General features: G+C 60.7%; 2 protein-coding genes and 1 long non-coding RNA gene across 7 annotated transcripts in view; 1 reads left to right on the plus strand and 2 right to left on the minus strand.

Moving 5' to 3' along the window:
• PTPA (protein phosphatase 2 phosphatase activator) overlaps nucleotides 1-6,348 on the plus strand; it is a 25,773-nt gene extending 19,425 nt beyond the window's left edge. For 2 of the 3 annotated variants that reach the window (XM_083807942.1, XM_083807943.1), the window contains one exon: nucleotides 3,680-5,562. In XM_083807942.1, the coding sequence (XP_083664068.1) occupies nucleotides 3,680-3,754 (75 nt within the window). In that variant the 3' untranslated portion in view covers nucleotides 3,755-5,562. Of the gene's footprint in view, nucleotides 1-3,679 lie in introns of all 3 variants that reach the window. The other variant, XM_083807941.1, reaches the window with a different exon arrangement.
• On the minus strand, nucleotides 4,284-10,930 carry LOC310885090. 3 transcript variants are annotated; one of them, XR_014574551.1, is made up of 4 exons: nucleotides 9,753-10,930; nucleotides 9,089-9,299; nucleotides 8,601-9,015; nucleotides 4,284-7,757 (listed from the first exon to the last, which is right to left on the minus strand). It is a non-coding gene; the product is annotated as an uncharacterized lncRNA (long non-coding RNA). The 3 variants fall into 3 exon arrangements; XR_014574550.1 differs by having other exon boundaries at nucleotides 4,284-8,850; XR_014574552.1 differs by having other exon boundaries at nucleotides 4,284-9,015.
• Nucleotides 10,931-15,434: 4,504 nt separating this feature from the next.
• Nucleotides 15,435-17,883, minus strand: IER5L (immediate early response 5 like). The gene has a single exon (XM_083806936.1). It carries the CDS (start codon nucleotides 17,549-17,551, stop codon nucleotides 16,574-16,576), a length of 978 nt encoding a protein of 325 aa, XP_083663062.1. The 5' UTR covers nucleotides 17,552-17,883; the 3' UTR covers nucleotides 15,435-16,573.
• Between the last annotated feature and the right edge of the window lie 6,688 nt (nucleotides 17,884-24,571).

Here is a 24,571-nt window from a genome sequence, read left to right on the forward strand (position 1 = left end):
AGCCCTGGGAGCACGGTTAAATCAAACACGGGTTCCCTAAATCGTGGAGCAAGGGCTGCTGCACTGCCTTGGTCTTCCCGCTCCTTTGGATGGGTTCTGATATTCCCCAGGCTCCCCACGCACCCTGCTCTGGTCGGGTGCAGTGTGCTGGTGCCTTGGGGCTGCGGTGTGCTGGCAGATTTACCTGGCTTGCTGGGGACAGAACAGCTTTGGGACCTTCCAGGGTGTGGGAGAGGCTCTGCTCGTGCCTAGGTACACCCAAGACATGATCTTTTTTGGAGGCCGCCATCTATTTTAAATAGCAGATGACTTTCTGTGGAGAAATGTGGGACCTGAATCTGGTGGGTTTCTAGAAATACCCAGAGAGGTAGCTGTGTCAGGGAGCTGCTGGGAAGAGTAAGAACACAAATTTAGGCTAAGGTACAGGAAATGTTGAGTCAACCAAACTGCTGTGTGACTTCAAATTTAGCTTTTTCCTCCAAGAACACTTGTAGGTCTTCAAGGACTAATCCTAAGTGTATGGTCCTCACGCAGCCGAGTCCTCTCTGGGCACTGCACGGGACCTGCGTTCACCTGGATGGGCAGAGGAGAGGGCGGCTTGCTGAGGAATCCGAGTTTGTGGCAGTGAAGAGAGAGAAGGTTTGGGTTTGTAATGCTGCTTTTTGGCTGGCTGGCTCGCGTGAGAGCAAGATTTCCTTCCCACCTTCTTCTTCCTACCTGTGTCTTCACCCTCTGGTCACACGTTGCAATTAGCTCAGGTGAAATCGGGGATGGAGGCTCCGACGGTCCGGCTCCGTAACACGTCTGGGGGTGACTGAGAAGGGCTCGGCACCGACTGGTTTTGAGTGGAGGCAGCAGCAGGACGGAGGGGGCGGTCACCAGGAGCAGACCAACAGAAATCGGAGGCTCGCTCTCAACCCGCTCTCACTTGGCAGAAGTGGGGCATTTCCCAGGCCTGGTTTGTTTTACGTGCAGCATGGGCGCTTTGTCTCTTCTCTGTCCCTGCTATGGGATGACTTTAAACAGCCAGCACAAGCCTCAGGCACGGCCATGTGCTCTTGCCTGGATCCAGGCACTCCAGCGTGCTTGCTACAGGGTCTGAGGACAGGCAGTCGATTCAAGGCAGCGTGTCTTCTGCTCTGTGTGTTTACGAGATCTCAAATGTGTCTATTTATAATATAAATATAATGGGTGAAGAAGAGTTAGCTTGGAAGTGCAAGGGCTTTTCTTATTCTCTCCTTCAAAGGCGAGTGAAGAAGTCGACAGAATAGTGTGGTTAAAGCAGCAGCCTTGATGTTTTTCCCCTGAGCCTGCTTTTGAGTCTCCTGACCTTTCCTTCTCTACTGCAGTCAGACGGGAAATACTTTCCATTGTAACTAATCCAGTCCCAGTTCCATCTTTAAAGGTTGGACTCGATGCGTGAAGCTACTCCCCAGTTGAGTCTCAAGCCAGGACTTCAGCATGATTGGGCTGATGGGAAGAATAGAAAAAGCCTGTCCCCTCCATCGAGCTGGTGCTACCTACAGCAGTTCCGTGCAAGGAGGATCCTCTTGGCACCTCTAATAATCCACACGATTTGTGCCAGTCCTGCTGGAGAGAGGAGGAGAAGTGTCTCTGCTCCTTTCTTCTCGGGCTGTCGATTTGGTAACTGGAATGGATTTATTCCCGTTCTTCCAACTGCTGGGAAAGTCTCTTCATCAGGAGCCCAAACCAGTTCGGTCTTCCGTGGGACTCCTTGGAGCCAGTTGGGATGACATTTCCAGCTGTCAACATCTCCAGTATTCATTTCTCCCCGTCCTTCCTTCACGTCACTACTGTCCTGTGCTGCTTCCTCTGAGGGTTTGTCTGAGTGGTTGTGCAGAGGGATGGCGGCCACTCTGCGTGCTTGGAAGTGTTGGGGAGGCTTTGAAGGTGATGTGCCCCGACGGTTGTAGGACTGACTTCTTGATGGTGCCTTGCCTTGTGGGTTTTTTCATGACTTCTTCCCCAAGAGTGGATACAGCCATGGTGTATTTTCACCCCTTCCAAACTTGTTTTGGCTCCAGCCTGCTTGCAAGCAGTTTGGTTTTGTTGGAAGTTGTCTGACCTCTGCTTCCAACCGGCTTGCCACAGGCCTGGGCTTCTGAGCACAAATCCCGCTGCTTGCCCGTGATGACAGCATGTGGGCAGGCTTCCTGCCTCCGCCTGTGCAGGGCACGAGGCTCTTTCCTATGGAAAGGAGAGTTGTGTCTGCCACGTGGATCTCACCTCCCTTTGGTAAGAAAGAACGGTGCTTTGACAGAAGTGCCTGGAGGAACGGGCTCTGTATTTTGTCCCAAGGTCTGTCTGAGGGGCTGCTGGTGGGGTCGGACGCCCTCCTGCTGCTCCTCTGCAGCCGGGGTGCCTGCCTCGTGCGGCGTCCCCACCGCCCTGGCTCTGGGCTGCTTGTGCCAAGGACTTGCTGGGACTAGCTGGACTCCTGTTAGCTCGTAGCTGCTGTGCGTTGGTGGGATGTACTTCACATCTCCTGCGGAATAAGACTCCTAGCTGCAGAACTGTGTCTCAGCTGGGAACAGCAGAAAGGCTTTCCAAGACATGGAGACCTCGTCTTTATATTGTGCAGTCTAGGGAGGGAACAACTCAGCCTTCTACCTCGTGGCCACCTTCTCACCTCATGCCATTAGCCGTGCCCATGTCACTCTTGATGAGAGCCCCCACTGCAGCACAGTGAGGGTCTGCAGCCCTCCTGTTTAGCCTGACCACCGGCAGGTAACGTGCCTGATGTTAGTGCAGACACAGCGCACGTAGTGCCGAGGTTTGTGTGTCTGAAGATGAGTCTGTCCTGTGTGAGTTCTGGGCGGTCTGAATCCATAATGACTCAAAAATAGAGCTCTGAGTGGCTCTGTCAGGCAAGTTTTGGAAAACGTTGACGTGGTCATTGACCACAGTCACTGGTCTTTGTGCCCTGGCAGGAAGGTGAGCAGAAGGGATGAGCCCTCCCAGCCTGGCTGTTCCTGCACAGAGCCCGGCCTCAGCTGGAGAAAGGCAGCTTAGCTCGGAGCTGCTTGCAGTGGACATTTGTGATCCTCTCTCCCTCTATCCTTACTCTGCAATAGGGGTGGGAATTTCAGGAGTGAGGGGTCACTGGGAATAGGATCGCATCTTAAACTGTGGCAGCGAAATCACTGGGACTTGTCTACCAAAGGCCTGACAGTCTGCGGTGTGATTTGGGCAGCGCCTCGTGGCTGCAAGATGGTGCCTCAAAGCTGGAGCGTGGACGACACTGTCCTGGGGAGGGAGAGCCTCCTCCCTGGGGGCTTTCTGCGCTTCTCCAAGGGTTTGTAGGGTGAAACTCTTCAAAGGAATCGGCTAGAGCAGTGAGAGGTGGTGAGGGAGAAAGCTGCTGACACAAACGTGCCTCTTCGGCTCATGCTCCTGGCCTGAACTGCAGCAAGGAAAAGGCTCTGGCTCAGTGAATGGGGATGTCACCAATATGAAGTGTTCCTGGGGTGAAGAGCCTGCTGGAATATGGGGTGGGGGCGTCGGACTGGTCCCCCCCACGAGCTGCTGCTCTGCCTGATCTGAGCCAGCGGCCCCGAGCTCGCTGCCTCCCGCGCCCGGGGGCAGGCTGTAGCTCTGGCTGCCTGTGCCAGGCGGAACTGTCTCCCGAACTCACCCCTCTTTATCTCCCCTCCCGCAGTGCCTGGAGAAGTTCCCTGTGATCCAGCACTTTAAGTTCGGCAGCCTGCTCCCCATCCAGCCCGTGACGTCCTAAGGAGGCCGCGGGAGGAGCCGAGGCCGCGGAGGCGCAGCGGCGGCGCTCTTCCTCCTCCCCTCACCCCCTCCTCATCACCTCGCCCGTCGCACAGCCCATTCATTCCTACGCATCCTCATCAGGCAACCACGGATCCGAAGCGCTTGGCGGCCTCGCACGGGAGAGACGGGACCAGAGCAGCTCCTCCTGCAAGCCCCCGCCGCGGGGCTGTCCCTCAAGCGACCGAGCCGGGGCTGCGCTGCTCCGCTCTGCTGCGCCCACGGATCTGGGCACAAAGGGGGTTTGATGAGGGGCTGCCTTGCAGCAAATTCCCCCTGCTTTCCTTCCCGGGAGGAAGGGGGGTGTGGAGGGGAGGAAGGCGCGTGTGTACGCGCTGGGCAGGGGTAACTGCAGTTTCCCTTTTGAATTTCATTGAAGTTTCCTGTTGCTGTTTGGTTTGGAAACCACTGCGAGGGGTGAGGTGTGAGCCTGCACGTGTCTGTACGCGGCCACCTTTGCTTGCACGGGGGATTGTTAAATGGGTAAAGGGGGCTGTAGGGAAGGGCTGCGGGTTGCTGGAAGCCCAGGGTACCATCTCTCCCTTATTCTAGATAAGGAAAGCCACCTCCCTCCGTCACTTCTGCAAGCTTCCCTGGGTCTTCCTTTCACACCACCGCCTCTTCTCTCGGGTGAAGCGAGGAGCCTGCAGGGCTGTGGGGTCTGAGTTGGAGCTGAGGGCCCCGGCTCTGTGGGAATGGCTATGCAAAGACGCTGCTCGAGCAGCGCCTGCTCAGGCTCCCTCCCCTCCGTAGTCAACGGGCACAAACCATCACACGTTCGCACACGTTCGTCGCTGTTTAGGGATCGCTTGGGTCCAGCCTGCCCTCTGCACTCCCCATCTCCTCCTCCTTGCTTTGCTGGCCTCAGTGGGGCGAGGTGGCCGCGGTTGCTGCTGCATGGTCAGAAACTGCCGAGCAGCCCCCCAGCGAGGGGCTTTCCCCACCAAGCAGCGTGGTCCCAGCCCTTTTAGGGAGGCATCCCCGGAGCGAAGGCAGCGCGGGGACAAGCATGCGGCTTTACACGCCTTGTGCTACCTGTGCTGGAAACAAAAGGCGTAAGTAGCCCAGGACAGCGGGTTGTACCTGGAAAAAAGCTCTTTTCCCTCTCATTACCTGCTGGTGCTTCTGTGCTGGACCTCGGGCAGCAGGCCCACGCTCCCAGAGCCACCAGCAGCAGAGGAATGAATGGGGCCACGGTCCGGATGGGCGCCAGCATCACCTGGGGGGCAGAAGTGGCTGGTGCCGTGTTTGCGCAGCGCTGTCGTGTCCACGTGGCTTGGCCGAGGGGGTCTGCAAGCCTGCAGCTGGGGTGGAGGGGGGGTCTTCAGCTGGGTTTGGCAGGGGGGTGAGCTCTGGCTGGGTGTTTGCTGGGGCTGGGGGCAGCAGGGTCCCTTCTCCGTGCTCCTGCAGCCTGCGGGGAGGGCGGTGGGGCTGCCCCAGCCGGGCTGCTTGCCTTGTGCTGCCGCACTGCTTTACTCTGCCTGTCAAGGGGGAAAAGAAAATGCCTGCCTGGGAGGGTTTTTCACAATTTCCTTCTTGCCAGACCTACTCCCTCCCTCTTGTGAAGGCTCTCCTAGGAGCTCATGGAGGGAGAGCAAGAGAAGAGGCCAGATGAGAGGCAGGGAAGCGCAGGTGCCCGCAGAGCTGAAGCTGAGCTTTCCGCCCTGGCTGCGGCGTGGCTTGGTCCTGGGCTAGCAGCTGGTGGGGGGCAGGGCCAGGACCTTCTGAGCTGCCCCAAACAACTTTATAAAGGCGCATTTGAAATGAAAACGAAAGACTCAAGACTTGTTTTGCTGCGAAGTTGTTACTAGGATGCGCGTATCACCTCTGCTCTCCAAACGGATCCGCTCCAGGAACGGGGCAGGAGATCTCCGTGTCTGCTGGGGCTGGGGGGCGCTGGTCCTGGAGCAGAGACCCCAGGCTCCTCCGTCTGTGTCCCTTCGCCTCGCTGCGTGGCTTTTGGCAAGTGTCACCCTGCTTTAGAGGCTGTACGGCGTCCGGCTGGTGAGGGCTGAGCTAAAGCCTGGGGTTCCCAAAGCTGCCCAACGGACGGGAACGCATCTCTCCCGGTGATCTTAGGGAAATGGGGCTGCACGTAGAAGGATGGGTGGAAGTGTTGGCACCCATCCATGCTCTAGATGCTGGGAGGGACCCTGAGAATGTGAAATACAGCACCAAAAACGGGTGGGGAGGTGCTCCCTTCCCCTGCACCCCCAGGGATGGCGTCCCTGGGCTTGGGACCCTCCAAGGAGGTGGGACGGGGCTCACGGAGAGCTTTTGCTTGCCCGCCTCTGCACTTTTGTCCTGCTAGGGCTTTTCAGACTTCAAGCAGCTAACTTTTGAGTCTTACCCACCACTTGGGACGTGTCCCTGTAGCATGGCGCTCGGCCGCTCGCCTTCCTCCACCTCCCCCGGTGCCGCTGGCCCTGGGGGCTCCGCTCCTCTCCCGCTGGGTCCGCGCATGCAGCAGCAGCACCCGGGGCTGCTCCGTGCCCAGCGCAGCTCCCCACCTCCGCCAACGTTGTGGTTTTAATTAAAGTCTCTGTGTTTTGCACCAGTGCCTGTGTTGGTCTCTCTTGGGCTGGGGTCTGCTCCCACTTCGGGGTGTTCGCTGCTGGCCGCAGCCTTCGGCAGGTGCTGTGCGGAGGCATTTGTCGTATTTGTCGGTGTCTTACACCAAAACTGACTCGTTATTTAACTGCACGAAGCAAGCACGTTCAGCCCGTCTTTGTGCCCTTGCTAGCCTCTTTCTTTCTGTCGTACAATGTTTTATTATTTATTTAACTTCTGTGCTATGCCTGCTTCCCCCCCCCCTCCTTTCCCAGCTTGGGTTTGGCAGGTGGGTGATGTGCGCCGCCTGCTCCCAAGCCAGCAAATTCTTCTTGAAGATCAGAGCCTCTCGTGACCAAAGGACGTCTGAACCTTGTTCCTGAGGCTGGCTGGGAACTGGAACCCTTTTTCTTCAGATGTTTCTCCTGTCCTGCTGTAGGTGCTGACTCAGGACTTCCAGCGTCGGGTTAGCTCGGCGGCGTTGTTGGATTTATGCAGAAAATTTTACCTGGGTCTTTGCAGGAGCAGCCGGAGCTGGCGTGGATGTGCTGAGCAAATGCTGGTTTCCTTGTCACCGTTTTATCCTCTCCGTCAGCACAGGCCAACTGTGTGAGTGCGCTGCTAAAAGTGGCGGCAGCGTGGAGGGACGGATGGCGAGCAGAAAATGTCATCTGGGATCCCAGATGTTTTCTGTGAAGGCGCTCGGGTTCGTCTTGAACGCGTCCCTCAGTGAGTGCGACGGACACGCCGTGGCTTCCTCCCCATCGTCCCGCTCAGCCCGCTGACCGAGCCAGGTTTTTTAATCCGGATTTCAGAACTGGATCCTTTGGGGTTGCAGAACGTGGGCCGGTCCGTGAGAGGTTTCTGGTCAGCAGCTGTCGCCCCTACGTGGGGCGCGTTTCGCCCATCGCCGCCAACCTCCCCCCGTCTCTTTGCAGCCCTCTTTTATAAATGACCGCTCGTGACAGCCCGTAATAAATGAAGTAAGAGTTAAGAGAAGCAGCCTCGTGCGGTGATAGTAGGAAAAGAATAAAAAATAGAACTGTTTCATGCCATTGTTGCTGTGTTAACTTGTCCCTGGTCTGCGGCTTGCTTCCGTGGCATAGCGCTGGGCTCCTGCTATTAAATAAACGAAGGCGTCCCCGCTGCAGGACCGGCGTTTGTTGAGCAGCAAAACCCGTGCTGGCCGCCTCGAGGACGAACTTCACACCCCAAGGAGCTGGTGGTGGATCTCAGGACAGCGCTGGGGCTGGCTGAAGCAGACCGGTTCCCCTTGGGTGAAAATGGGGTCTTGGTGCACCCCGAAACCGTGGAGATTGCTGAGAGGGAGGGGATGGGGAGGGGAGCGGGAGCGAGGAGGGAGCGGTGATGGAGGTGCCACCGTGTCCCTGCAGCCACGCTGACCTCCTCCCGTCCTGCAAGAGGCAGGGAGGCAGAAATGGGGGGGAAAAGGCAGAATTGGTGGTTGTGATAACTGCTAATAAAACCAAACCCCACTTCTGCTGCCGTGCTGGTGGGAACCCTCTGTGATGGAGAGGCTTGCGGGGGTCTCGTTGCTGCTTCAGGAAGGATTTTCCTGGCCCAGATATAGAATTCAGTGGGACTTTTGGAGGTCGCTTGGTGCTCTAATAGCCAGAGAAGAGATCTTTGTTCTCTTAACGTGTCATACAGCTTCCCCTTCAGGGGTGAGCGCTCTTCCCATTGACTCCTCGAGTGTCCTGGGGCAAATGCAGCTTTCTCCAGATTGCTCTTGGGAAAGCGGCGCTGAGCTTCCAGCTGGGGTGAGCCGAACTGAGATGGGGCTGCCTGCAGCTCAACAGGGTTTAGGGCGGGCTGAGCCACGATGGGCATCCTCAGCTCGGAGGCTTCGGGGGTTGGAAAAGGCTTTTGAGGGGGTGGAGTGGGCGCTTCTGGTAGCTATAAAAAGCTTGGGCTCGGGAATGTCCACACCAGCCGGCTCCACGCAGGGCGTGAATGCAGTCAGCTAAAATTGGAACGAGTCCCTCCCCACGTTCCCAGTTGCAGCTGCAATGCTGCTAATAAACAACACCCAAATCCCTTGTTAGAATGTGGGATCCCTGATGCTCGACTCGTGCGGACCCCTGGGACCAGGGCTGGGTCCCGCGGGAGTGGTGCTGGGGTCCCCGAGCTGTGTGTGGGTCCTCCCGAGCACGTGCTGCCTTCCTACAAAGCGGGTTAAGGACCTTGCTGATCCTACAAGGGGAGGAAGGAGAGAGAGTAGAGGAACAGTTTCTTACCGGGTCTTTCTGAGACACCTGGGAGGGAGAAATCCAAGTAGACTGCGTTGCATGAGTCAAGATACCCGAATTATCTATTTCAACCTGAATTCCTCCCGGTTTTCTGCAAAGCACAGCACTGCTCTTCTGCAGCCTCCGTGTAGACGCAGCGCTTGGGGTTTCATCCAGAAGGGGTAACGCTGCTGGAGGAAATCAATGTGCCATTGCTAAAGGACCAAACTCTTCCAATATTGGTAAGCGTCGACACAGCCTGCAACGGTGACAAACTACGTAAAATCGTCTGGTGGGGTGGTGATAGAGAAATTCCAGCTAGATGTTAAGTTACTGGATTAGGTTCTTTTATGGGGTGCTAGTTGATCACCGAAAGCGGCTGTTCTGCAAAGTGCCTTCCTTTCTCCGTGCGCAGAGCATGCACCTTTAAAAATATTAGTTTAGGTATTACATCTCCCCTTTGAACAAATTCCCTTGTAGGCAAGAATAAAACTTACAAAAAGGCTGTTACAGAGATCATCAGCTCTCTATTAGATAGCTTGGAATATGCTCCACTAGCACCAGAGTTTAGTCTTCTCCAAATTACTGTAGAGGATTTGACTGTATCTTGCTGATCCATCCACATTTTAATTTCCTCTGCACGGATACATATTGCAGGATGCTGGAAATCCCCAAGCCCACTGGAGCTGCAAGACTGGATGTTTCATCCTGTAACACCAATAAAATGTTAATGCATACTAATAGCAACAGCAAAGGGGTTTATGGAGCGAGCTTGGAAGTATTTTATAATTGCCAGGGTATCTGTGTCACGGAGAATTTGGGGTTAGAGTCATCAAGTGGTGCACTTTGTCAACACAGGAAAAGAGACCCCCTCGAAGATACCTCAAACCCACTAATTTTTATAATTAAAGGGGGGAAGAAGGGAGAGGACTCCCTGGGGGGGAAGTAAAAGACAAACTGCATATCCATGGGAGAGCCGCGCGGGGTCCTGGTGGATGCAGACGCCGCGGGTTGGGCTGCCAGCTCTGCCACAGCCCCACCGTACCCTACGCACGCTGCCTCAGTTTCCCACCTGTGGACCAGGAATCAAAGCCGGTCCCGCTGCCTGAACCCAGTAAATCCAGGCAGGAGGTGACATAAAGACATCATTACATGAAATACCGGTGCAATACTGGTTGGCTTCCCCGCGCGTTGCTCTGCCCGGCCGGAGCATCTCCCAACTCCCGGCACCTCCTCGCGTTTCGGCTCAGCCCAGCCAGGCGGCGTGGCCGTGCTCACCGCGACCTACAGGTCCCCAAAAAGAGACAAATTTGAAACTGGGGGGCAGAGGGATGAGGTTCCCTCCCTCCCCCAGCATTTCCATGCACTGCTCTTGCTGCCAGCCTCCGGCTGTGCCCCTCGTCCTGCCTGTCCCGCGGGCACGTCCCTGGGGTGCTCCTGGGGGACACGGGGACAGCGCAGAGCCCAGCGGGGCTGTTGAGATCCTTCCCCGCTGGAAGCCGCCGATCCCTTTGGCCGGTGCTCACCTCCAGCATTTCTCACGCCGGACCGGGGCACGTGGCCTTCGTGCTCCGTGGGTGGAAGGGGAAGAGCCGGGATGACCCCGGTGCTGCTTGTTGGACTACGCGTGCTCCAAAACCTGGGGATTTTCCAGAGTCAACAGATCCCGAGCCAAGGTTTAAGCCCGTGGCAATGCCTGAACCGGCAGGCAGCGTTGGGCCGTGCCGGCGAAGCTCTCGTGTGAAGGCTCCTTAACCAACGCTGGGACAAACGGGGGCTGCATCCTTCCCGGTGTCCCTTCTTGTCACCGAGCCGCAGGAGCAAGCCGTGGGTGGGCTGCGGTGGCCGTGTCCTGGCCTGGGGGGGGCTTTTTAGCCACCTCCTTCCCTTCTGGTTTGCAGAGGTGGAAGAGACGGGCTGACTGCGGTGCCGTGGGGACCCCAAGTGTGGCCCTTGCCAGGGGAGGAGGGCAGTGGTGGAGCTTGGGGTGGCTGTGCCCCAGCTCCGAGCCCTGCAACCTTAATGGGGGGACCCCCCAGGCACTGCCTCGTCCCTGTACGGGGTCACCCCGCACCCCAGGTCCTGCGGGACGCTGCCTGCAAAGCTTCCCCTTGCCTTCCACCAGCAGGAGGGCAAAGCCCCCAGCCCAACACGCGTATTTGGGCTGGTGTTTGCTCTCCAGCACCAAACCAAACAGCGGGTTTCTGAAAATCTGCTCCCCGAGCCGTGCAGCCGACGAGCCTCCCTCTTAGGGGTGAGTTCCCCCGAGTGCCCCATACCCCGAGCAAGGGGGGAACAAAGGCTGGAGCAGCACGGGGCACCGGGCGGCTGGGCGAGGAGGAGGATGGCTGGGCGAGGAGGAGGAGGATGTTGTGCAAAACGTCCTCGGGGAGCTTGGGAACGGGCGGTTTTGTGAGCAAACAGGCACCTCAGAGCAGGGCTTCCCCACTTCGAAACTCCCTTCGCATCAGCATTCACTTTCATGGTGTAAAACCTGGGGAAATGGGGAAAAAATAAACATCTCTTCACGCGTTTCAATGCAAAAGCCTCACCGTGGAGAGGGAAAGGGGGAAAACAGGGCTTTGTTGGTAGTTTAAAAAAAAAGCCCCCCAAATGAGACTGCGGAAATATTCACGGACCAAAGGCAGGCGTGCCTGGTCCTACAGCATGGGGCTGCTCCTGCCCTGTGGGGCCACAACACGACCCCTGGAGCTCGGCCCCATCCTTACAGGGGTGACTTTCTGCTTCGCCCTGCTTGGGGGGAATTAAAAGCGGGGTTCAGCAGCGCCTCGCTCTGCTCTACCCTGCGGCCACCGGGCGCGTTTTCAGCATCAGAAATGGGGCCGGGCAGGAGAGAAGGAGCAGCTGCAGTCCCGTAAGAGCAGGTGGAGGGGGTGACAAGGAGCATTTTGTGGGGGCAGCACCGGGGAAAGCCCTCGCCCGTCCCCTGGGCAGCAGCAGCCGCAGAGTTAATGCTGCTCCTCGTCCCCCCGCAGGTGTGGGGCAGGTGCCCACTGCTCAGCTGGCCCAATCGTGGGGCCAGAGGTGGGGATAAATAAGAGCAGGGTTGGGGCTGTTTTTCCTCTCTCCTGCCCCTGCAGGAGCTGCACCTGGGGCTGTGGGGCTCCTCTGCTGCCCTCTCCCCCTGGGCTGGCTCCTTCCCTCGCTGCTGGCCGCCCCGAGCCTCTGCTGGCAAACAGAACGGGCGCCGAGGAGGGCAGGTAAGCCGAAGGCTGCTGGGTTTTGCCTGGCCAAGCTCTCGTAGCCCTGATTTGGGAGGGTAGCAGCCGAGTTTTGTTGTTTCCTCGCCTGTGGGGGCAGCAGCTCCTTTTTTTGGAGACCCCTTGTTGGGTTTTGTTTGGGGGGAGTCTGCGCCTCTGCTTGCTGCGGGATGCGCTCTGTGCGTCTGCCTGGTGCCACTGAAACCCCAAAGTACCCGGTGGTGGCTGCCAGGTGCTCGGGGTTTTGCTTCTCCTGCTTTGCAGCTGAGATGTGTGTGTCGATGATGGCTGCTCGGTGCTCGGTGCCTGCTGGCTGTCCACAAAGTGCCTTTCCTCCGGTTTTCCTGGTGTGGTGTTCGCTGGTGGGTGCAGCGCCCGATGTCTGTTCTCACACGACAGCCCCCTGTTAACTTTCACGGCGCGCACCGGTGAATCCAGGGTAGGCTTAGCGTGGGGAGCAGCATTAATCATCAAATCTATAAGCAGGATATAGAAAGGCCAAATGTGAATAATTACCGCTCGGATGCTAATTACCTGGGCTGAGACCAACCCGAACATACTAAACGCGCCGCTAACAGGAGCAGCCTCCGGTCCGCGTTGCTGTGTCCCCCGTAGCTCTCATGCTGTTATCTCTGCATGGGAGTAGTTCAAACATCTGCTAACACGTGCGGGTCCCCAAACACGCTCCTGCTCGTTCGTCTTTGAGCTGGGGAGATGGCAGGGGCTCGTCAGAGCTGATGGATCCCGCTCTGGGATCTGCAGAGCACAGAAGCCGCTCTTCCTGGTGCCAAGGGAGCCCTTGGGTGCGTGGCGATGTCCCCCTGGGCAAGGGCTCTTTGTAGTCCAGCAGCACGAGGATGTGGTTGGGCTGTCAGCCCTTGCACGCGGAGCAATGCATAAAATCGTAGCGAGCCCTGCAAACATCACAGTGTGTTGCTGACTCTTGCTGGGCTCAAGGCAGCCCTGACCTAAGTGGGCAGGCGGGGGAGGAAAGCAGGCGGGTGCTGAGCCCACACAGCTCAGCTGCGTGCTGGGGAGGCAGCGCCGGCCCAGTTACGGGAGCAGCACCTCCCCTGGTGCGGGGTGGCTCGTCCCCCGAACCAAGGGGGCTTCAGCACGGTGACACGGAGGGGACCCTGAGGATGGGATCTGCCCATGGAGGAGAGCATTTGGCTGTATTGTGGCTGAGCCCAGGCTCTGGGCACAGCGGGGCTGTGCTGTGCCGTGGGGTTCCCCCGCTCCCCTCGCACCTCCTGCGGCTCTGCCCCTGCCACGCTTCATCCTCAGGGCCCCTCCAGGGCTGCCAGGCACAAAATTGCGATGACTCTCCATCAAGGCACACGAATGGGTGCAAGGATAAAGGACACGGAAGGATCTTGGGGGTAGAACTCAGCAACGCCACCTGTATCGCAGCGCGGAGGTGGGGCAGCCCAGTGGAGGGCAGGTTTGGGACACGGAGTGGGGTTGGGGGGTTCCCCGTGCGTGAGGTCCCCCAGATTTGGGGTGCTCCAGCCCATCTGCTCGGCACCTCGCCCCCGGGGCACTGCGCTTCCCTGCGGGCGCTCCTGGAGCTCGGGAGGGGTGAAAACACTTTGTGCCTGGGAGGTGAGGAGCGTGTGTGCGAGCGCCAGGACGGGCTTGTGCTGGGGGTGCAACCTTCCCCTGTCACCTCCCTTCTAGCCTGAATGCTTCTGCCATCATGATTAATTTATCAGGTACTTATGAATATGCAGATGAGGCGCTGGTTTCCAGGCTCTGCTTTCAGGAGAGGCTGTGTGATGGGCTCGCTGCCGTTGCTGCCTTCTTCAGAAGAGAAATGTCATGTACCGGGGCTGGAAATAAATAAATAACCGTGCCGCCGAAAGCGCCCGACTCAGCGGCTTGGTGGAGCTGCGGGATCTGCTCCTTCCCCACTGCCAGGGGCTTTATCCATGACCCCCTGCTGTGTGCACCCCGTCTCCCCCACCCTGCGTGGTTACCCGGGGCGCAGAGATGTGTTTGTCCCCTCTGGGCTTTGAAACCTTGACGGGAGCCCCAGAAACTTCCCCCGGGAGTGGTGCAAGGGGTGGCTGCCCCCGGGGAGGGGATGTTTGGAGAGAGGGGTGCGCCTGGGGGGGGGGATGAATCCCATGGGGATGGGGGGGGGTCTCCAGGTGATGCTTTCCTTCTGCTGGCGATCTCCGCACCTGGAAGACTGGGTGCGGGCTGGGACCAAGCTGCTGGTGGCGTGCCCCGGGGTTTGTGGGGCTGCGGGGTGCAGGAGGGTTTGGGGCAGGCAGAGCCAGCTGGGGGGGGCTCTGGGGGGGCTTCGGGCTTTGGCACCTCTGACCCGTGGGTGTCTGCAGGAGCACCCGGCTTTTAAACCTTCCCCCAGATGCCGCCTGCAGCTCTGGGTTTCCCACCGGGGAGGGCGGACGGCAGCAGCTGCTGGGGCGCCGGGCAGCGGGATGGGGGCGAGCGAGGCCCCGGGCTCTCAGGTGCAGGGAGAGGGCTTCTGCCCCCCCCCGGGATGGGGGAGACCCCCCCCCCCGGAGCATCCGACCCCTGGGTGCCGCAGGAGCGCTCGGCTGGACGAGGGGGTTAGTGATGAATTTTAATTTGATGAATTTTAATTCGGGGGGGGGGGGGCACTGTTGGGGGGGGGAGGCCCCTGCCCCGAGCTGGGGTCGGGGCCGCCCCCCCCCGGCACTGCGGGGCCCGCAGCGGGCACCAGGGGGCGCCGTGGGCGCGGAGCGGCGGCCGGGGGTGGGGGGCGCGGGGTGCGGGGGGGTTTTGGGGCGCGCTCCGGCTCGGGTCTGCGCCGGGGGGGGCGCAGCGGCCGCGGCCCCGCTGCCTCCCTCCAAGGCCTTGGCGGAGCCCCCCCCCCCCTCGGATCCGATTTTTGGCCGCCCCCCCCAGCCCCTCTATCTCCGGGGGGGGGGGGCTGGGGGGTGTTGGAGGGGTGCCGGGGGGGGCTGGGGGGGGGGGGGCGGCACCAGCTGTCGGGTTTGTGCCGCCGAGCGTTTTTCACGGGCTATTTTTTTTTTTAAAAAAAATAAAATAATGATAATAATTCTAAAATGAATTCACGCGTCCCGAGGTGAGCCCGGAGGTGGGTCAGGAGCGCCCGTTGCGTTCATTCATTTGGTTTAGAGGAGGGGAGGGAAGGAGGAGGGGAAAAAAAAAAAAAAGGGCACACAAAAAGAGAGAAAAAAGGGAAAAAAAAAAAAAAAAAACCCACACGCACCACCAAGTGGCACGGCGCGGTGATAACAAACTCCAACTCAAAAAAACTTCCCGAGCGCACCGGGGGACGCGGGGAGCGCGCAGGAGCTGCCCCGGGGGGGGAACGGGGGGAACCGGGGGGGGCAGCCTCGGTGTTCCCCCCCCCGGGGGCTTCGAGCAGCCCCCCGAAACCCCGGGGGAGGGTTTGTGCCTCCTGCCGGGGGGGGAGGTGAGGGGGAAGCCGGGGGTCCTGGGGAGGGGGGGGACAAAGGGGGCTGTGGGGTTTGGGGGGGGGGCTGCTGTGGGGTTTTGGGGGGCCGGAGCTCCGTGAGGGCTGCCCGGTGCTGGGGGGCGGGGGGGGGGCGCGGGGGGCTCCGGAGCGGGGCTGCGGTGAGCAGGAAAGCGAGGGCACAGCAAGTTTATAATCGACTTTTTATTAAGATTATAAATTTAAACAAATCTGAACAGTTTTACCCGGTGATATACAATTCCATATGCACAAAAATACAGGCTTACAAACAAAGAAAAAGGAGGGAAAGAAAAAAAAAACAACAACAGAAAAAAGAACGAACCCCAACAGACCGTTTGGCAAAGCATCCTCAGTTACACACAGTGCTGGTACCGGGGAGTTGGGAGGGGGCAGGCTGCAAGAAAACAACAACAAAAAAATAAAAAAAAAAAAAAAACGAGGGGAGGGGGAGACCAGAAAACCCACCTTTTTACAACAAAAGGTTTTTCTTAAAAAAAAAAAAAATCCCCAAAAAACCACAAAATCAAGAGGCTCTACGGGAGACAGACCCCTTCACAAGCCCGAACAATGCTGGGTGAGGGGTCGGAGGGCTGAAACCGAGAGCGGCCGAACTTCGGGAGGGGGCAGCGGGGCTCGGGCACCTGGGGCAGAGCCGGGCCCCCCTCGCACCTCGCGTCCCCCCGCGGCGCGGAGCGGCGGTCCCACCGCGACCCCTCGCACGCGTTTCTGCTGGGAGGAAAAGTTCAATTTTCTCTTTTTATTATTTTTTTGTCCGTCCCCCCCCCCCATAAAGAAACGCACAAAAGCGAGCCGGGGGGGGGACACCCCGGGGTGGGGGGGCGAAGACCCCGCTCTCACGTGGCGCTGCCGCCAGCACCGGCCCCCGGCGACCCCCGGCCCCGAGCCCCCCGAGCGGAGCGGACACAAAGAGGATTATTTAAACGGGTGCTTTCGGCGGTGGGGTTTTGTTGTTGTTGGTTTGTTTGCGTTTGTTTGCTTTGTGTTTTTTTTTTTCTTTTTTTTTCTCTCTCATCTCTGCAAAAATAAAGTCCCGGGACCTTAGATTTTTTTTTCTTTATTGTACAATTTATAAAACACTAGCGTGGCTCTGCCCTCCCGCCCCCCCACCCCCGCGCACCCCTCGGCACCCCCCGCACCCCCTCCCCTCGCCCCCAACCTTCTTCCCCCCCCTCCCCGCCTTTGTTTCTGGGTCCCCCTCGGCTCCGCACCCCCGTTCCGCGCCCCCCCCACCCCAGCGGTGTGTCCCCCCCCACCCCCCCTCCCCTCGCCGGGCTCCCCGCTCCTCTCTAAAACGCGACGATGGCCCGAGTCCAGGCTCCCAGGCTCGCCAGCGCCTGCTTGCTGCACAGCTGCCCGTTGAGGGGCTGCTCCGAGTCCGCCTGCTGCCGGCTCACCAGCCCCGTGAAACCGGAGCCGAAGATGGAGATCAAGTTGGAGATGTTGGAAGAGTCCTGCGGGTGCTCGGCGCTGTACTCCTCGAAGCGGGCGCGCTTGGTGCACGGGGCGAAGGGGGGGCCGCCCGCCACCCCGCCTCCCCCCGGCTCCCCTTCCTCCACCCCCTCCTCTTCCTCCTGCCCCGGGTAATACTTGCGCTTGGTGCCCGGTGCGGGCGGCGGGGAGGCGAGCCCCGGTGCCGGCTGGCAGCAGCAGGGGCACTGCGAGCAGCAGTCCTGGTGCAAGTACCCGTTCTCCACCGTGGTCACGACGTGAGTGTCCAAATCCAGCACCGTGGTGCGGCTGCTACAGTGCGGCGCCCCGAAGTCACAGCCGGCGGCGTACAGCAGCCCCGGGGGCGAGCCGGGACCGGGGCCGGCGGAGGAAGCCCGGTAGAAAGCCGGGGACGAGTCTCTGCAAGGCGCTCGCTGCAGCTCGGGGGGCGCCGCGCACACGGGCACCTCCAGCAGCTCCGCGCCGCCCCGCACGGCCGAGCAGCTCCGCGCCTCGCGGTCCTGCGTGTCGGGGGGCAGCGGGAGCGCCGCCAGCTCCGGTGGGGCGGCGGCGGAGGCGGCGGGGGGCGGCGGGCAGGCGGGCATGGCGAGGAGCGGGGCGCCGTCGGGGTAGTGCTGCTGGCGGCGGTAGAGCTCGGCGTAGCGCTCGCTCAGGTAGAGCTGCCGGGCGTTGCGGAGCACATAGGAGACGAGCAGGTTCTTGTGGAGCTTGATGCCGCCTCGCTGCGTGCGGGAGCTGTGGATCTTCCGCAGGGAAATACTGATCAAACTCTGCGCATCGAGGGTGCACTCCATCCTCCTCCGGCCCCTCAGCATCTGCTCTCGCCACCCGCGCAGCCAGGCACCCCGGGCCGCATCCACACGGCAAGCCGGGAGGGTGCGGAGGGTTGCAAAAAGGAGGATAAAAAGGCGGATTGGAGGGGAGGGAGAGGAGGGGGGGGGAGGGAAATAGAAGGGGAAGGGGGGGGGGGGAAAAAGGGGAAGGGGACAGCAGAGCTCGAGGTCGCTGGAGAGCGGAGGGGAGGGGGGGGAATAGAGAGGGCTGTCTTCAGGGGGCGGCCAGCGGCGGGAGCGGAGCGGGCATCGCCGTGCGCGCCGGTGGCTCGCGCTGCTGCTGCTGCCGCCGCCGCTGCCGCCGCGCTCCGAGCAGGCACGGCGCGTGCAGGCAGCGCCACCAGCGCCGCGCGCGCCCCCGCCCTCCCCGCGCGCCGCCCCCGCGCGCGCGCCCGCCCCTCCCCTTTGCCCCGCCCGCCGCCCCGCCCCTCTCGTCTCCTCCCCCCTCCCCGCCCCTTTCCTCTCCTCCCCCCGGCCCGTACCTGTCGCGCAGCGGCACTGAGCGCCCGCCCGCCCAGCCCCCGCCTTTTATAGCGCGGCGCCGGCCCCGCCCCGCCCCCTCCCGGGGCGAACGGCCAACGGGGAGGCGGCGGGAGGCTTGACGGGCGGGAGAAGGGGCCAATGGGAGGGAGGCGGGCGCTTGGCGCCGTTCAAACGCTGACAGGGGCGGCGAAGCCCGAGCGGGGCCGGGGCTGAGGGGGGCCCGGTGCGGGCGCCCCGGTGGGGGCTCTGTGCCCCCCCCGCCTCCCCCTCGCCCAGGGCGGCTGTTTGAGTCCCCCTGCCCCTGTGGGGCACAGCCCCGGCACCACCGGTTCCCAACCGAGCCCCGACGTTCCTCTCACAGTGGCACCTCCACACACGCAAACCCCGGGGGCACCGCGACCCCCCCCCCCCAGCACCCCGACCCCCGCCGGCTACCGGCCCCTGCACCCCGACCCCCGGCTGGGCACCGGCCCCTCACCCCGAGACCTCCCCCGGTCCCCAGGCTCAGGCTCAAGCCCCCTTTGCACGCCCCTTCCCCTCCTGGGAGCAGGACCATGCATTGGTTACTGCTTAGGAAGAGCTCCACTCCCACTGCTTTTTACCTCAAATCGGGAATGGGGACCATGTGTGGGTTGTTGTTGATCAGGGTCTGCTAATTAAGGGCTCCCATCCTGCCCTGGTGTACGTAGCAGTCTCTGTTTTGCATAGCCCCTGTATTGAGGGGGTGTCCAAGGAGGGATATTTGGGGTAGGAGTATTTGGGGTAGGGGTATTTGGGGTGTTAAAGGGGTGCCCCTATACTTGGTGCTGAAGGATCCAGCCACCCAGGGACCCCCCCAGAGGCAGCAGTATGTGAGGAAGGCAGTCCTGGCGCAGAGGAGCTGCCCTTGGCCAGCAGGTAAGAGCTGGTGTGGGTGTGTGGCAGGGGATGCCTGGGGAAGGGGCTGCTATGCCAGGGTGGGAGAAGGGCTGTGGGGAGCGCTGGGGGTCCCCCCTTTGCTGCCTGGGGTAGGGTGGGCGATGGTTTTTGCATGGGGTTATGGAAAAGCTGGTGCTGGAGTATGTACCTGGGCAGTGATCACCCCATGCCTGCAGGCGGTTAGCAGTGTGTTGGGCAGAAAACCCCCCCAAGCCCCCTAGAGCAGCCCAGCCCCCTGAATGTAGGGGCACTGGTGGGCACCGGGCTGCCCTCCCTGGTCCCCTTGGTTTTGGGGGCACCCTATACTGGTTGGATCTGTAGGATCTAGGCTGGGCTCTGCTGGCTCGGCTCTCCTGCATCCTCCTGTGTGGCTGGTGGGCTTCGCCCAGGGGCAGGGGAGCAAGCCCAGTGCCATGGGGGATTTCTCCCTGTGGAAGGGTCCGTGGGACCCCAGCTGGGCTGGGGCAGCTCGTTGTTCCCTGAGAGGCAGCTGGCGTAAATCCTTGCTCGTGGAGCACCTGCCTTCATCGTCTGCCCTCAGCTGTGCAAACTGGGGTGAGTGACACTGAGCATTACCGAGCTCTTGCAGGATCCTCTTGTTGTGGTTTCCTCGTCTGCAAAATGGAAACTAATCACAGCCCTGTCCAGAGGGGGGGCTGTAAATAAAGGCAGTGGGTGCGGGCAGCGTTTGAGGTGTGGGATTGCACTTTCTCTCCTCTGTTAGTCTCCTTCCCTTGCAGACCCTCCTTGCTGCACGTTGCCCTTCCCAAGGCTGTGCTGCAGCTGCAGGAGGCGATCTGGTGGAACAGGACTGGCTCCTGGGGCAAATCGTGCTGAGTTTTGGCTGCTTCTGTGTCTAGACCCTGGTTTGCTCTCGCTCAGAGGGACCAAAGGCTCTGTCCCTGCCGGTGTTGGTGCCTGCAGGCTGAGCTCTGGCTGTGGCTTTGCTGCATTTCTGGGGCCCCTGGGCAGTGGGGAGCCAGGGCAGCGAGTGCTGCTGCTGACCCGTGCAGGCAGCGCGTGCTGCCTTACCCAGCTCACGTTTGCTGCTCTCTGGACCATCTCCAGCTGTGAAACTCCAGCCCTGGTGGTCCAGGCTGAGAGCCTGGATTGCTCGTCAGCCGGCTGCTGCAGGGTGGCTCGGGCAGCGTGCACGGTGCCAGCCACAAAACATTGTCCTGGCAAGCGTCCTCTGCCTCGAGCTCCTGCTCACCATCCTGCCTTGGCTCGGAAAGCAGCGTGGCCTCGGGACACTGCCCGGCACTGGCCCTCCTCATTTTAATCATCCCATGGCCCTGCTGGCTGAAGGTTGTGGCTTTAACCAAAGGGTTAGGTGGACTTTGCAGGGCTCTGTGTGCAGTGGTGCTGCATTTATCGGGGCGCAAAAGGTGCTGCGTCCTAGGGTGCTGTGTCCTCGGGGCTGTTTGGGTGCTGTGGGACACCCTGGTGCGGGGGGGATGCTGCTGGCTCTGCCTGCCAGAGAAGTGCCCTTTGCTGTAGCTGCCTGCAAAGCCTTGTGGCACCAAGAAAACCCAAGAGCACAGTAGGAGCCTCTAGGAGACGACGATGTAAATAAGATTCCGCTCTGGGTAATTAATATCAGGCTATAAAACACAGGCCCGATCCTCTGGCTGGCTGCTGGGCACTCTCGCTGCTGGCGAGGCCGGCGGCGGCTGCCTGCTGCCTCTCCTCCCGGCTGGCTCTGCTGGCAGCGCGAGCGGTTTGTTCGCAGACACGGTGGCTTTAATCCTGGAGCCGGGATGGGCCGCGTGCTGCAAGAGCTGTGCTGCTCCTGTTTGGCCTGGGATCTCCAAAAGCTGCCAGAGATGGAGACTGGCTGCTACCTGTCTCGGCACATGACTGTGAGCTCGGCTCTTCTGGAAGAGGGTAGCGAGTCCTGTCCGTTTTCTGGCCCTGCAGCAGCAAGCCGGGGCAGGATGGGGTTGTTCAGTGCTTGCCTCTCCCAGGAAAATCACTCTGTCCTGTCCGACATCCCCAGCCCCTGGTCTCTGCTGGGGTTTGTGCGTCCTTCCCATGGGAAAAGCCCCCAGGGACCCTACTGCTGGAGGGGCCGTTTGGTCCGGAACCACCTCGGTTAAACGTAATTGCAGCTTTCACCTGGCCATTAAACGGCGAGTGCCATCACTGCCCCAAAGGGAAGGAGGACGAGCCCAGGGCTGCCTGGAGGGCTGTAGCTGTGCACAATGCTGGTCCTGGGGGAGCCGTGGGGCTGAGCAGGGCGCAGCTGCCCCGCGGGTGTCCCGGTGCCAGCGCCCGTCCATGCTGCTGCGGGCTCCGGCAGCAAACCTGGCGGTCCGCGGCTCTCAGCTGCAGAGTAAACAAGCTGGCAAGAGAAACCATTTTGCTTCAGCTACCAGGAGAAACCCTTTTTAGGTAGCACTTCCAACTGGCAACGCTCTCCTCTGTTAACCCCCTCCTTCCCTTCCCTCTGAAACCCGAAAGTTGTTGCAGCGATCGGGGAGAGCAGGCAGCCTGGCTTGTCTTTGCCACCCCGAGCAACGAAGGCAGACGTGAATTTACTGCTTGATCTTGTAATTTCAGCGCAATTAGACTAGCTGCTACAAAGCAATTTCCCCCTAAGCCTCGGTCTCAGGCCCGGGCACTGCCGAGCTGCTCGCAGACGAGGAAGCGTTGGCTGAAACACGGGTTTTTTGGGCACACCTGGAACCTGCCTCCCCGGAGACGCGTCTGCGAGCTCGAGCTGTGGGTGCCTGGCATGTCTGAAAAGGAGCCTGCTTTTCAGGCTCGCTTATTACGAGTCAGGCACCCAAAGCTGGTGGGGAAACAAGCCAGAACAAGGGCGCAGGCTGAGCTCCGGGTGCTGGGCTGCCCGCTCCATCCCCTGGGCCAAGCAGGAGCAACGCAGCCTGGTGGCACCGCAGCGTGGGGCTCGTGGGGGCTGCAGCACGCAGGGGACAGGGCGCGTCGGCTCCGGCGCGTCGGCTCCGGAAGCCACCAGCCCCCGGTGGCAGTGTGTCCGTCCGTATTTATTGGGTGTGCTGTCATCTCACTGTGGTATCTGTTAGCTCTTCCTCGCAGCTGCGGTCCCGTCAGCAAGACAGTCTTATCCAGGGTCACATATCTTGTTTAAAATCTTGCTGAAAATGGGGTGGAAGTCGCATTGCAGAAGCTTTAATTGGATTATTCCCCCCCTCGCTTTTAGCCGGGAGCTCTGTAACGCCTCCCAAACACCGCTGCAGCACGGGGCATGGAAGAAGCGGTCAGGACTTTGATCCGATCCGTCCCTCCCCAACTTCACTGACTCATTTTCCTCCGTTTGTGCGGCACCCTGGTGCTGTGCATCGTGCGCTGGCCTGGGCCCTGCCGTGCAGGGTATGGGAGGAACCTGCGAGCTCCCACGGCGTCGTTTTATGGCATCTCCCCGCTGCACGGCCAAGCGGGCTCTGACCCATCCCAGTGCCCAGGGTGGTGCTTACAGACGGTGCTGGTGCCTCCTGTGCCCCTTCCAGTGCTTGGCAGGAGCTACGTGGCTCCTGCTTGGACTAATCCTGGCAGGGTGGCATTATGGAGGTGATCGCTACCAGGGCCTTATCGCTGATCCTCTCTGCGACACTATCCTGCCACGAGTGGGCAAATTTTGGCTGGCGATGACCCAGCAGAAGAGGGGGTCCCTGCCCGTGCCGCTTTTTTTTCAGCCCATGCATTGTTTTCCTGCTGGCTCGCTGTTCCCACAGCTCAGGCTGCGTTAGCAGATCCCTCCCTTGCTGGAGCTGGGGGAAACGAGCTGTTGGTGTGAGCAGAGCTGCGGGTGTTCCTGGGGAGGCTGCAGCACCCCAGCTGGTCCCCGCGTGGTTTGCTTGGCTCGCCCGGCACCCAGAGCCACTGGGGTGATGCTCTGCAGGGGTGGCATTGCGGTGCTTCTGCTGCAGGCGCTTCCCCAGCTCTCCGGTGAGCCCGTCGTGCTGTGCTGGTCTCTGCTGGTGCCTCGTCTCCTCGTTTTTGGCATTTGGAGAATGTGCAGAAGTGCTGCAAGATGGGAAAGCCACATGATAAACTGGGTGCTACAGGTTTGCGCTGCCTGTTTGGGGAGGGGGGGATGAAGTTTGGTGTCCAGCCCCTCCAGCGAGCACCTCGGACTGGGTTCTTCCCTGGACCAAGGGGTGAAAATTTGGGATGCTGCTGTCCATGCAGTCCATCTGTGCTCAGCACTGGTTGTTGTCTGGAGACAGGGGCTTAGGATTGCTCAGGGCAGGTCCCTCACCTGGGGGCCTTGTGACCACGGCCTGTGGGGTGACTCCTGGGGGGATGCTGTGACCTGTGGAGTCTCTTGGGGTAGGGAAGGGAACAAATATCGTCTGGAGCCAGTGGAGAGGTGAACGCCAGGCTAAAGGACAGCCCTGAGCTCCATTCCTGCCTGGGAAATGTGCCTCTGTCCTCACAATCTGGCTGTGGGCAGAGCAGCCAGGTTCCCTCTCCGTGCTGGTGTCTGTGCATCGTCACAGGGGAAATACAAAAGAAAAGCCCTCAGAATTTTTTTGCTGCATTTGGGGCCGAATCCCTGGTGTAGGTTTCACTGGGGGCTGTGGACAGGAGCACAGGGTCCTTGGAGAAAGCAAATCTGATCGGGGGGCTCAGCGCAGGGCTGGAGGGTGCTCTTGGCATCCCGGAGCTGCCTGGGGAACTCGCTGCTGCCCCTGGATCATCGCTGCCAGGAGGGCGGGATGCCCCAGGCAGCCAGGGCTGTGGTACCTGGTAGCAACCTCATTTAACTGCTGAGCACAGCCCCTACCCTAACTGCAAAGCCTCCAGCACCAAGGAGGGCTGCTACCCGCAGCTCCCTCCCAGCCGCAGCAGGATGCGACCCGCTGGGGACTTTGCAGCCGGGCTCCCCGCCGCCGATGGGACCAGCGAGCCCTTGGAGGAGCTCGGGGAGCTGGGCGTTCTCCAGCGCCTGTGATCTAGGGCTGATCGTGTCTCTCTGCCTCCGCGTCCCCTCCCACCCGTCCTGTCTGGTGGTTTGGAGGTGCTAACCTGGGCAGGGCAGGGCCCGTCCCGCTGTGCTGGCAGCGTCTGGCCCCGATGGGAATTGCCCATCCCCAGGGGCTCGGGGTGCCGGCAGCGATGCTTGGCACTGGGAGCAGCCCCCGCAGCGGGTCCTTCCCCGCTCCCCCTGCCTGCCAAGCCCCCAAGGAGCACAGTCGGGGCGGGTGGGTTGAGCAAAAATCCCATAAAATTGGAGCCATGGCTCGGATGGGGTCTGGAGGCTGTGACAGCACGTGGGACCTGCCTGGGCTCTGGGACCCGGGCATGGTGGGGGTCCCGTTTTTTGGGGAGTGCCCCAAAGTGTGTGCAGCCAGCTGATACGGGGCTCCAGGGTGGTGAAGCAGAATGGAAACGGCAACTTTCCCCCGCACAGCTCTTGCAGCTGGGGAGCAGCGTGGCCTTGCCGTGCCCACGGATGGACGGACGGACGGATGGATGGCCGGAGGACTACAATCCCCGGCAGGGAGCGAAGTGCCGGGGGGATGCCGGGACTGGTAGTCCCCGGGCCTGCTGTGGGGTCCCCGCTGTCACCGGTGGCTGGGGCGGGGGACCCGGAGGGGATGTACGGGCTCGGGG

Source organism: Anser anser (assembly GCF_964211835.1).
Source record: "Anser anser genome assembly, chromosome: 21".
Lineage (NCBI taxonomy): Eukaryota > Metazoa > Chordata > Aves > Anseriformes > Anatidae > Anser > Anser anser.

Bases quoted from the DNA above. Each gene is read 5' to 3' on its own strand.
- IER5L (XM_083806936.1), bottom strand. From the start codon at position 17,551: ATGCTGAGGGGCCGGAGGAGGATGGAGTGCACCCTCGATGCGCAGAGT.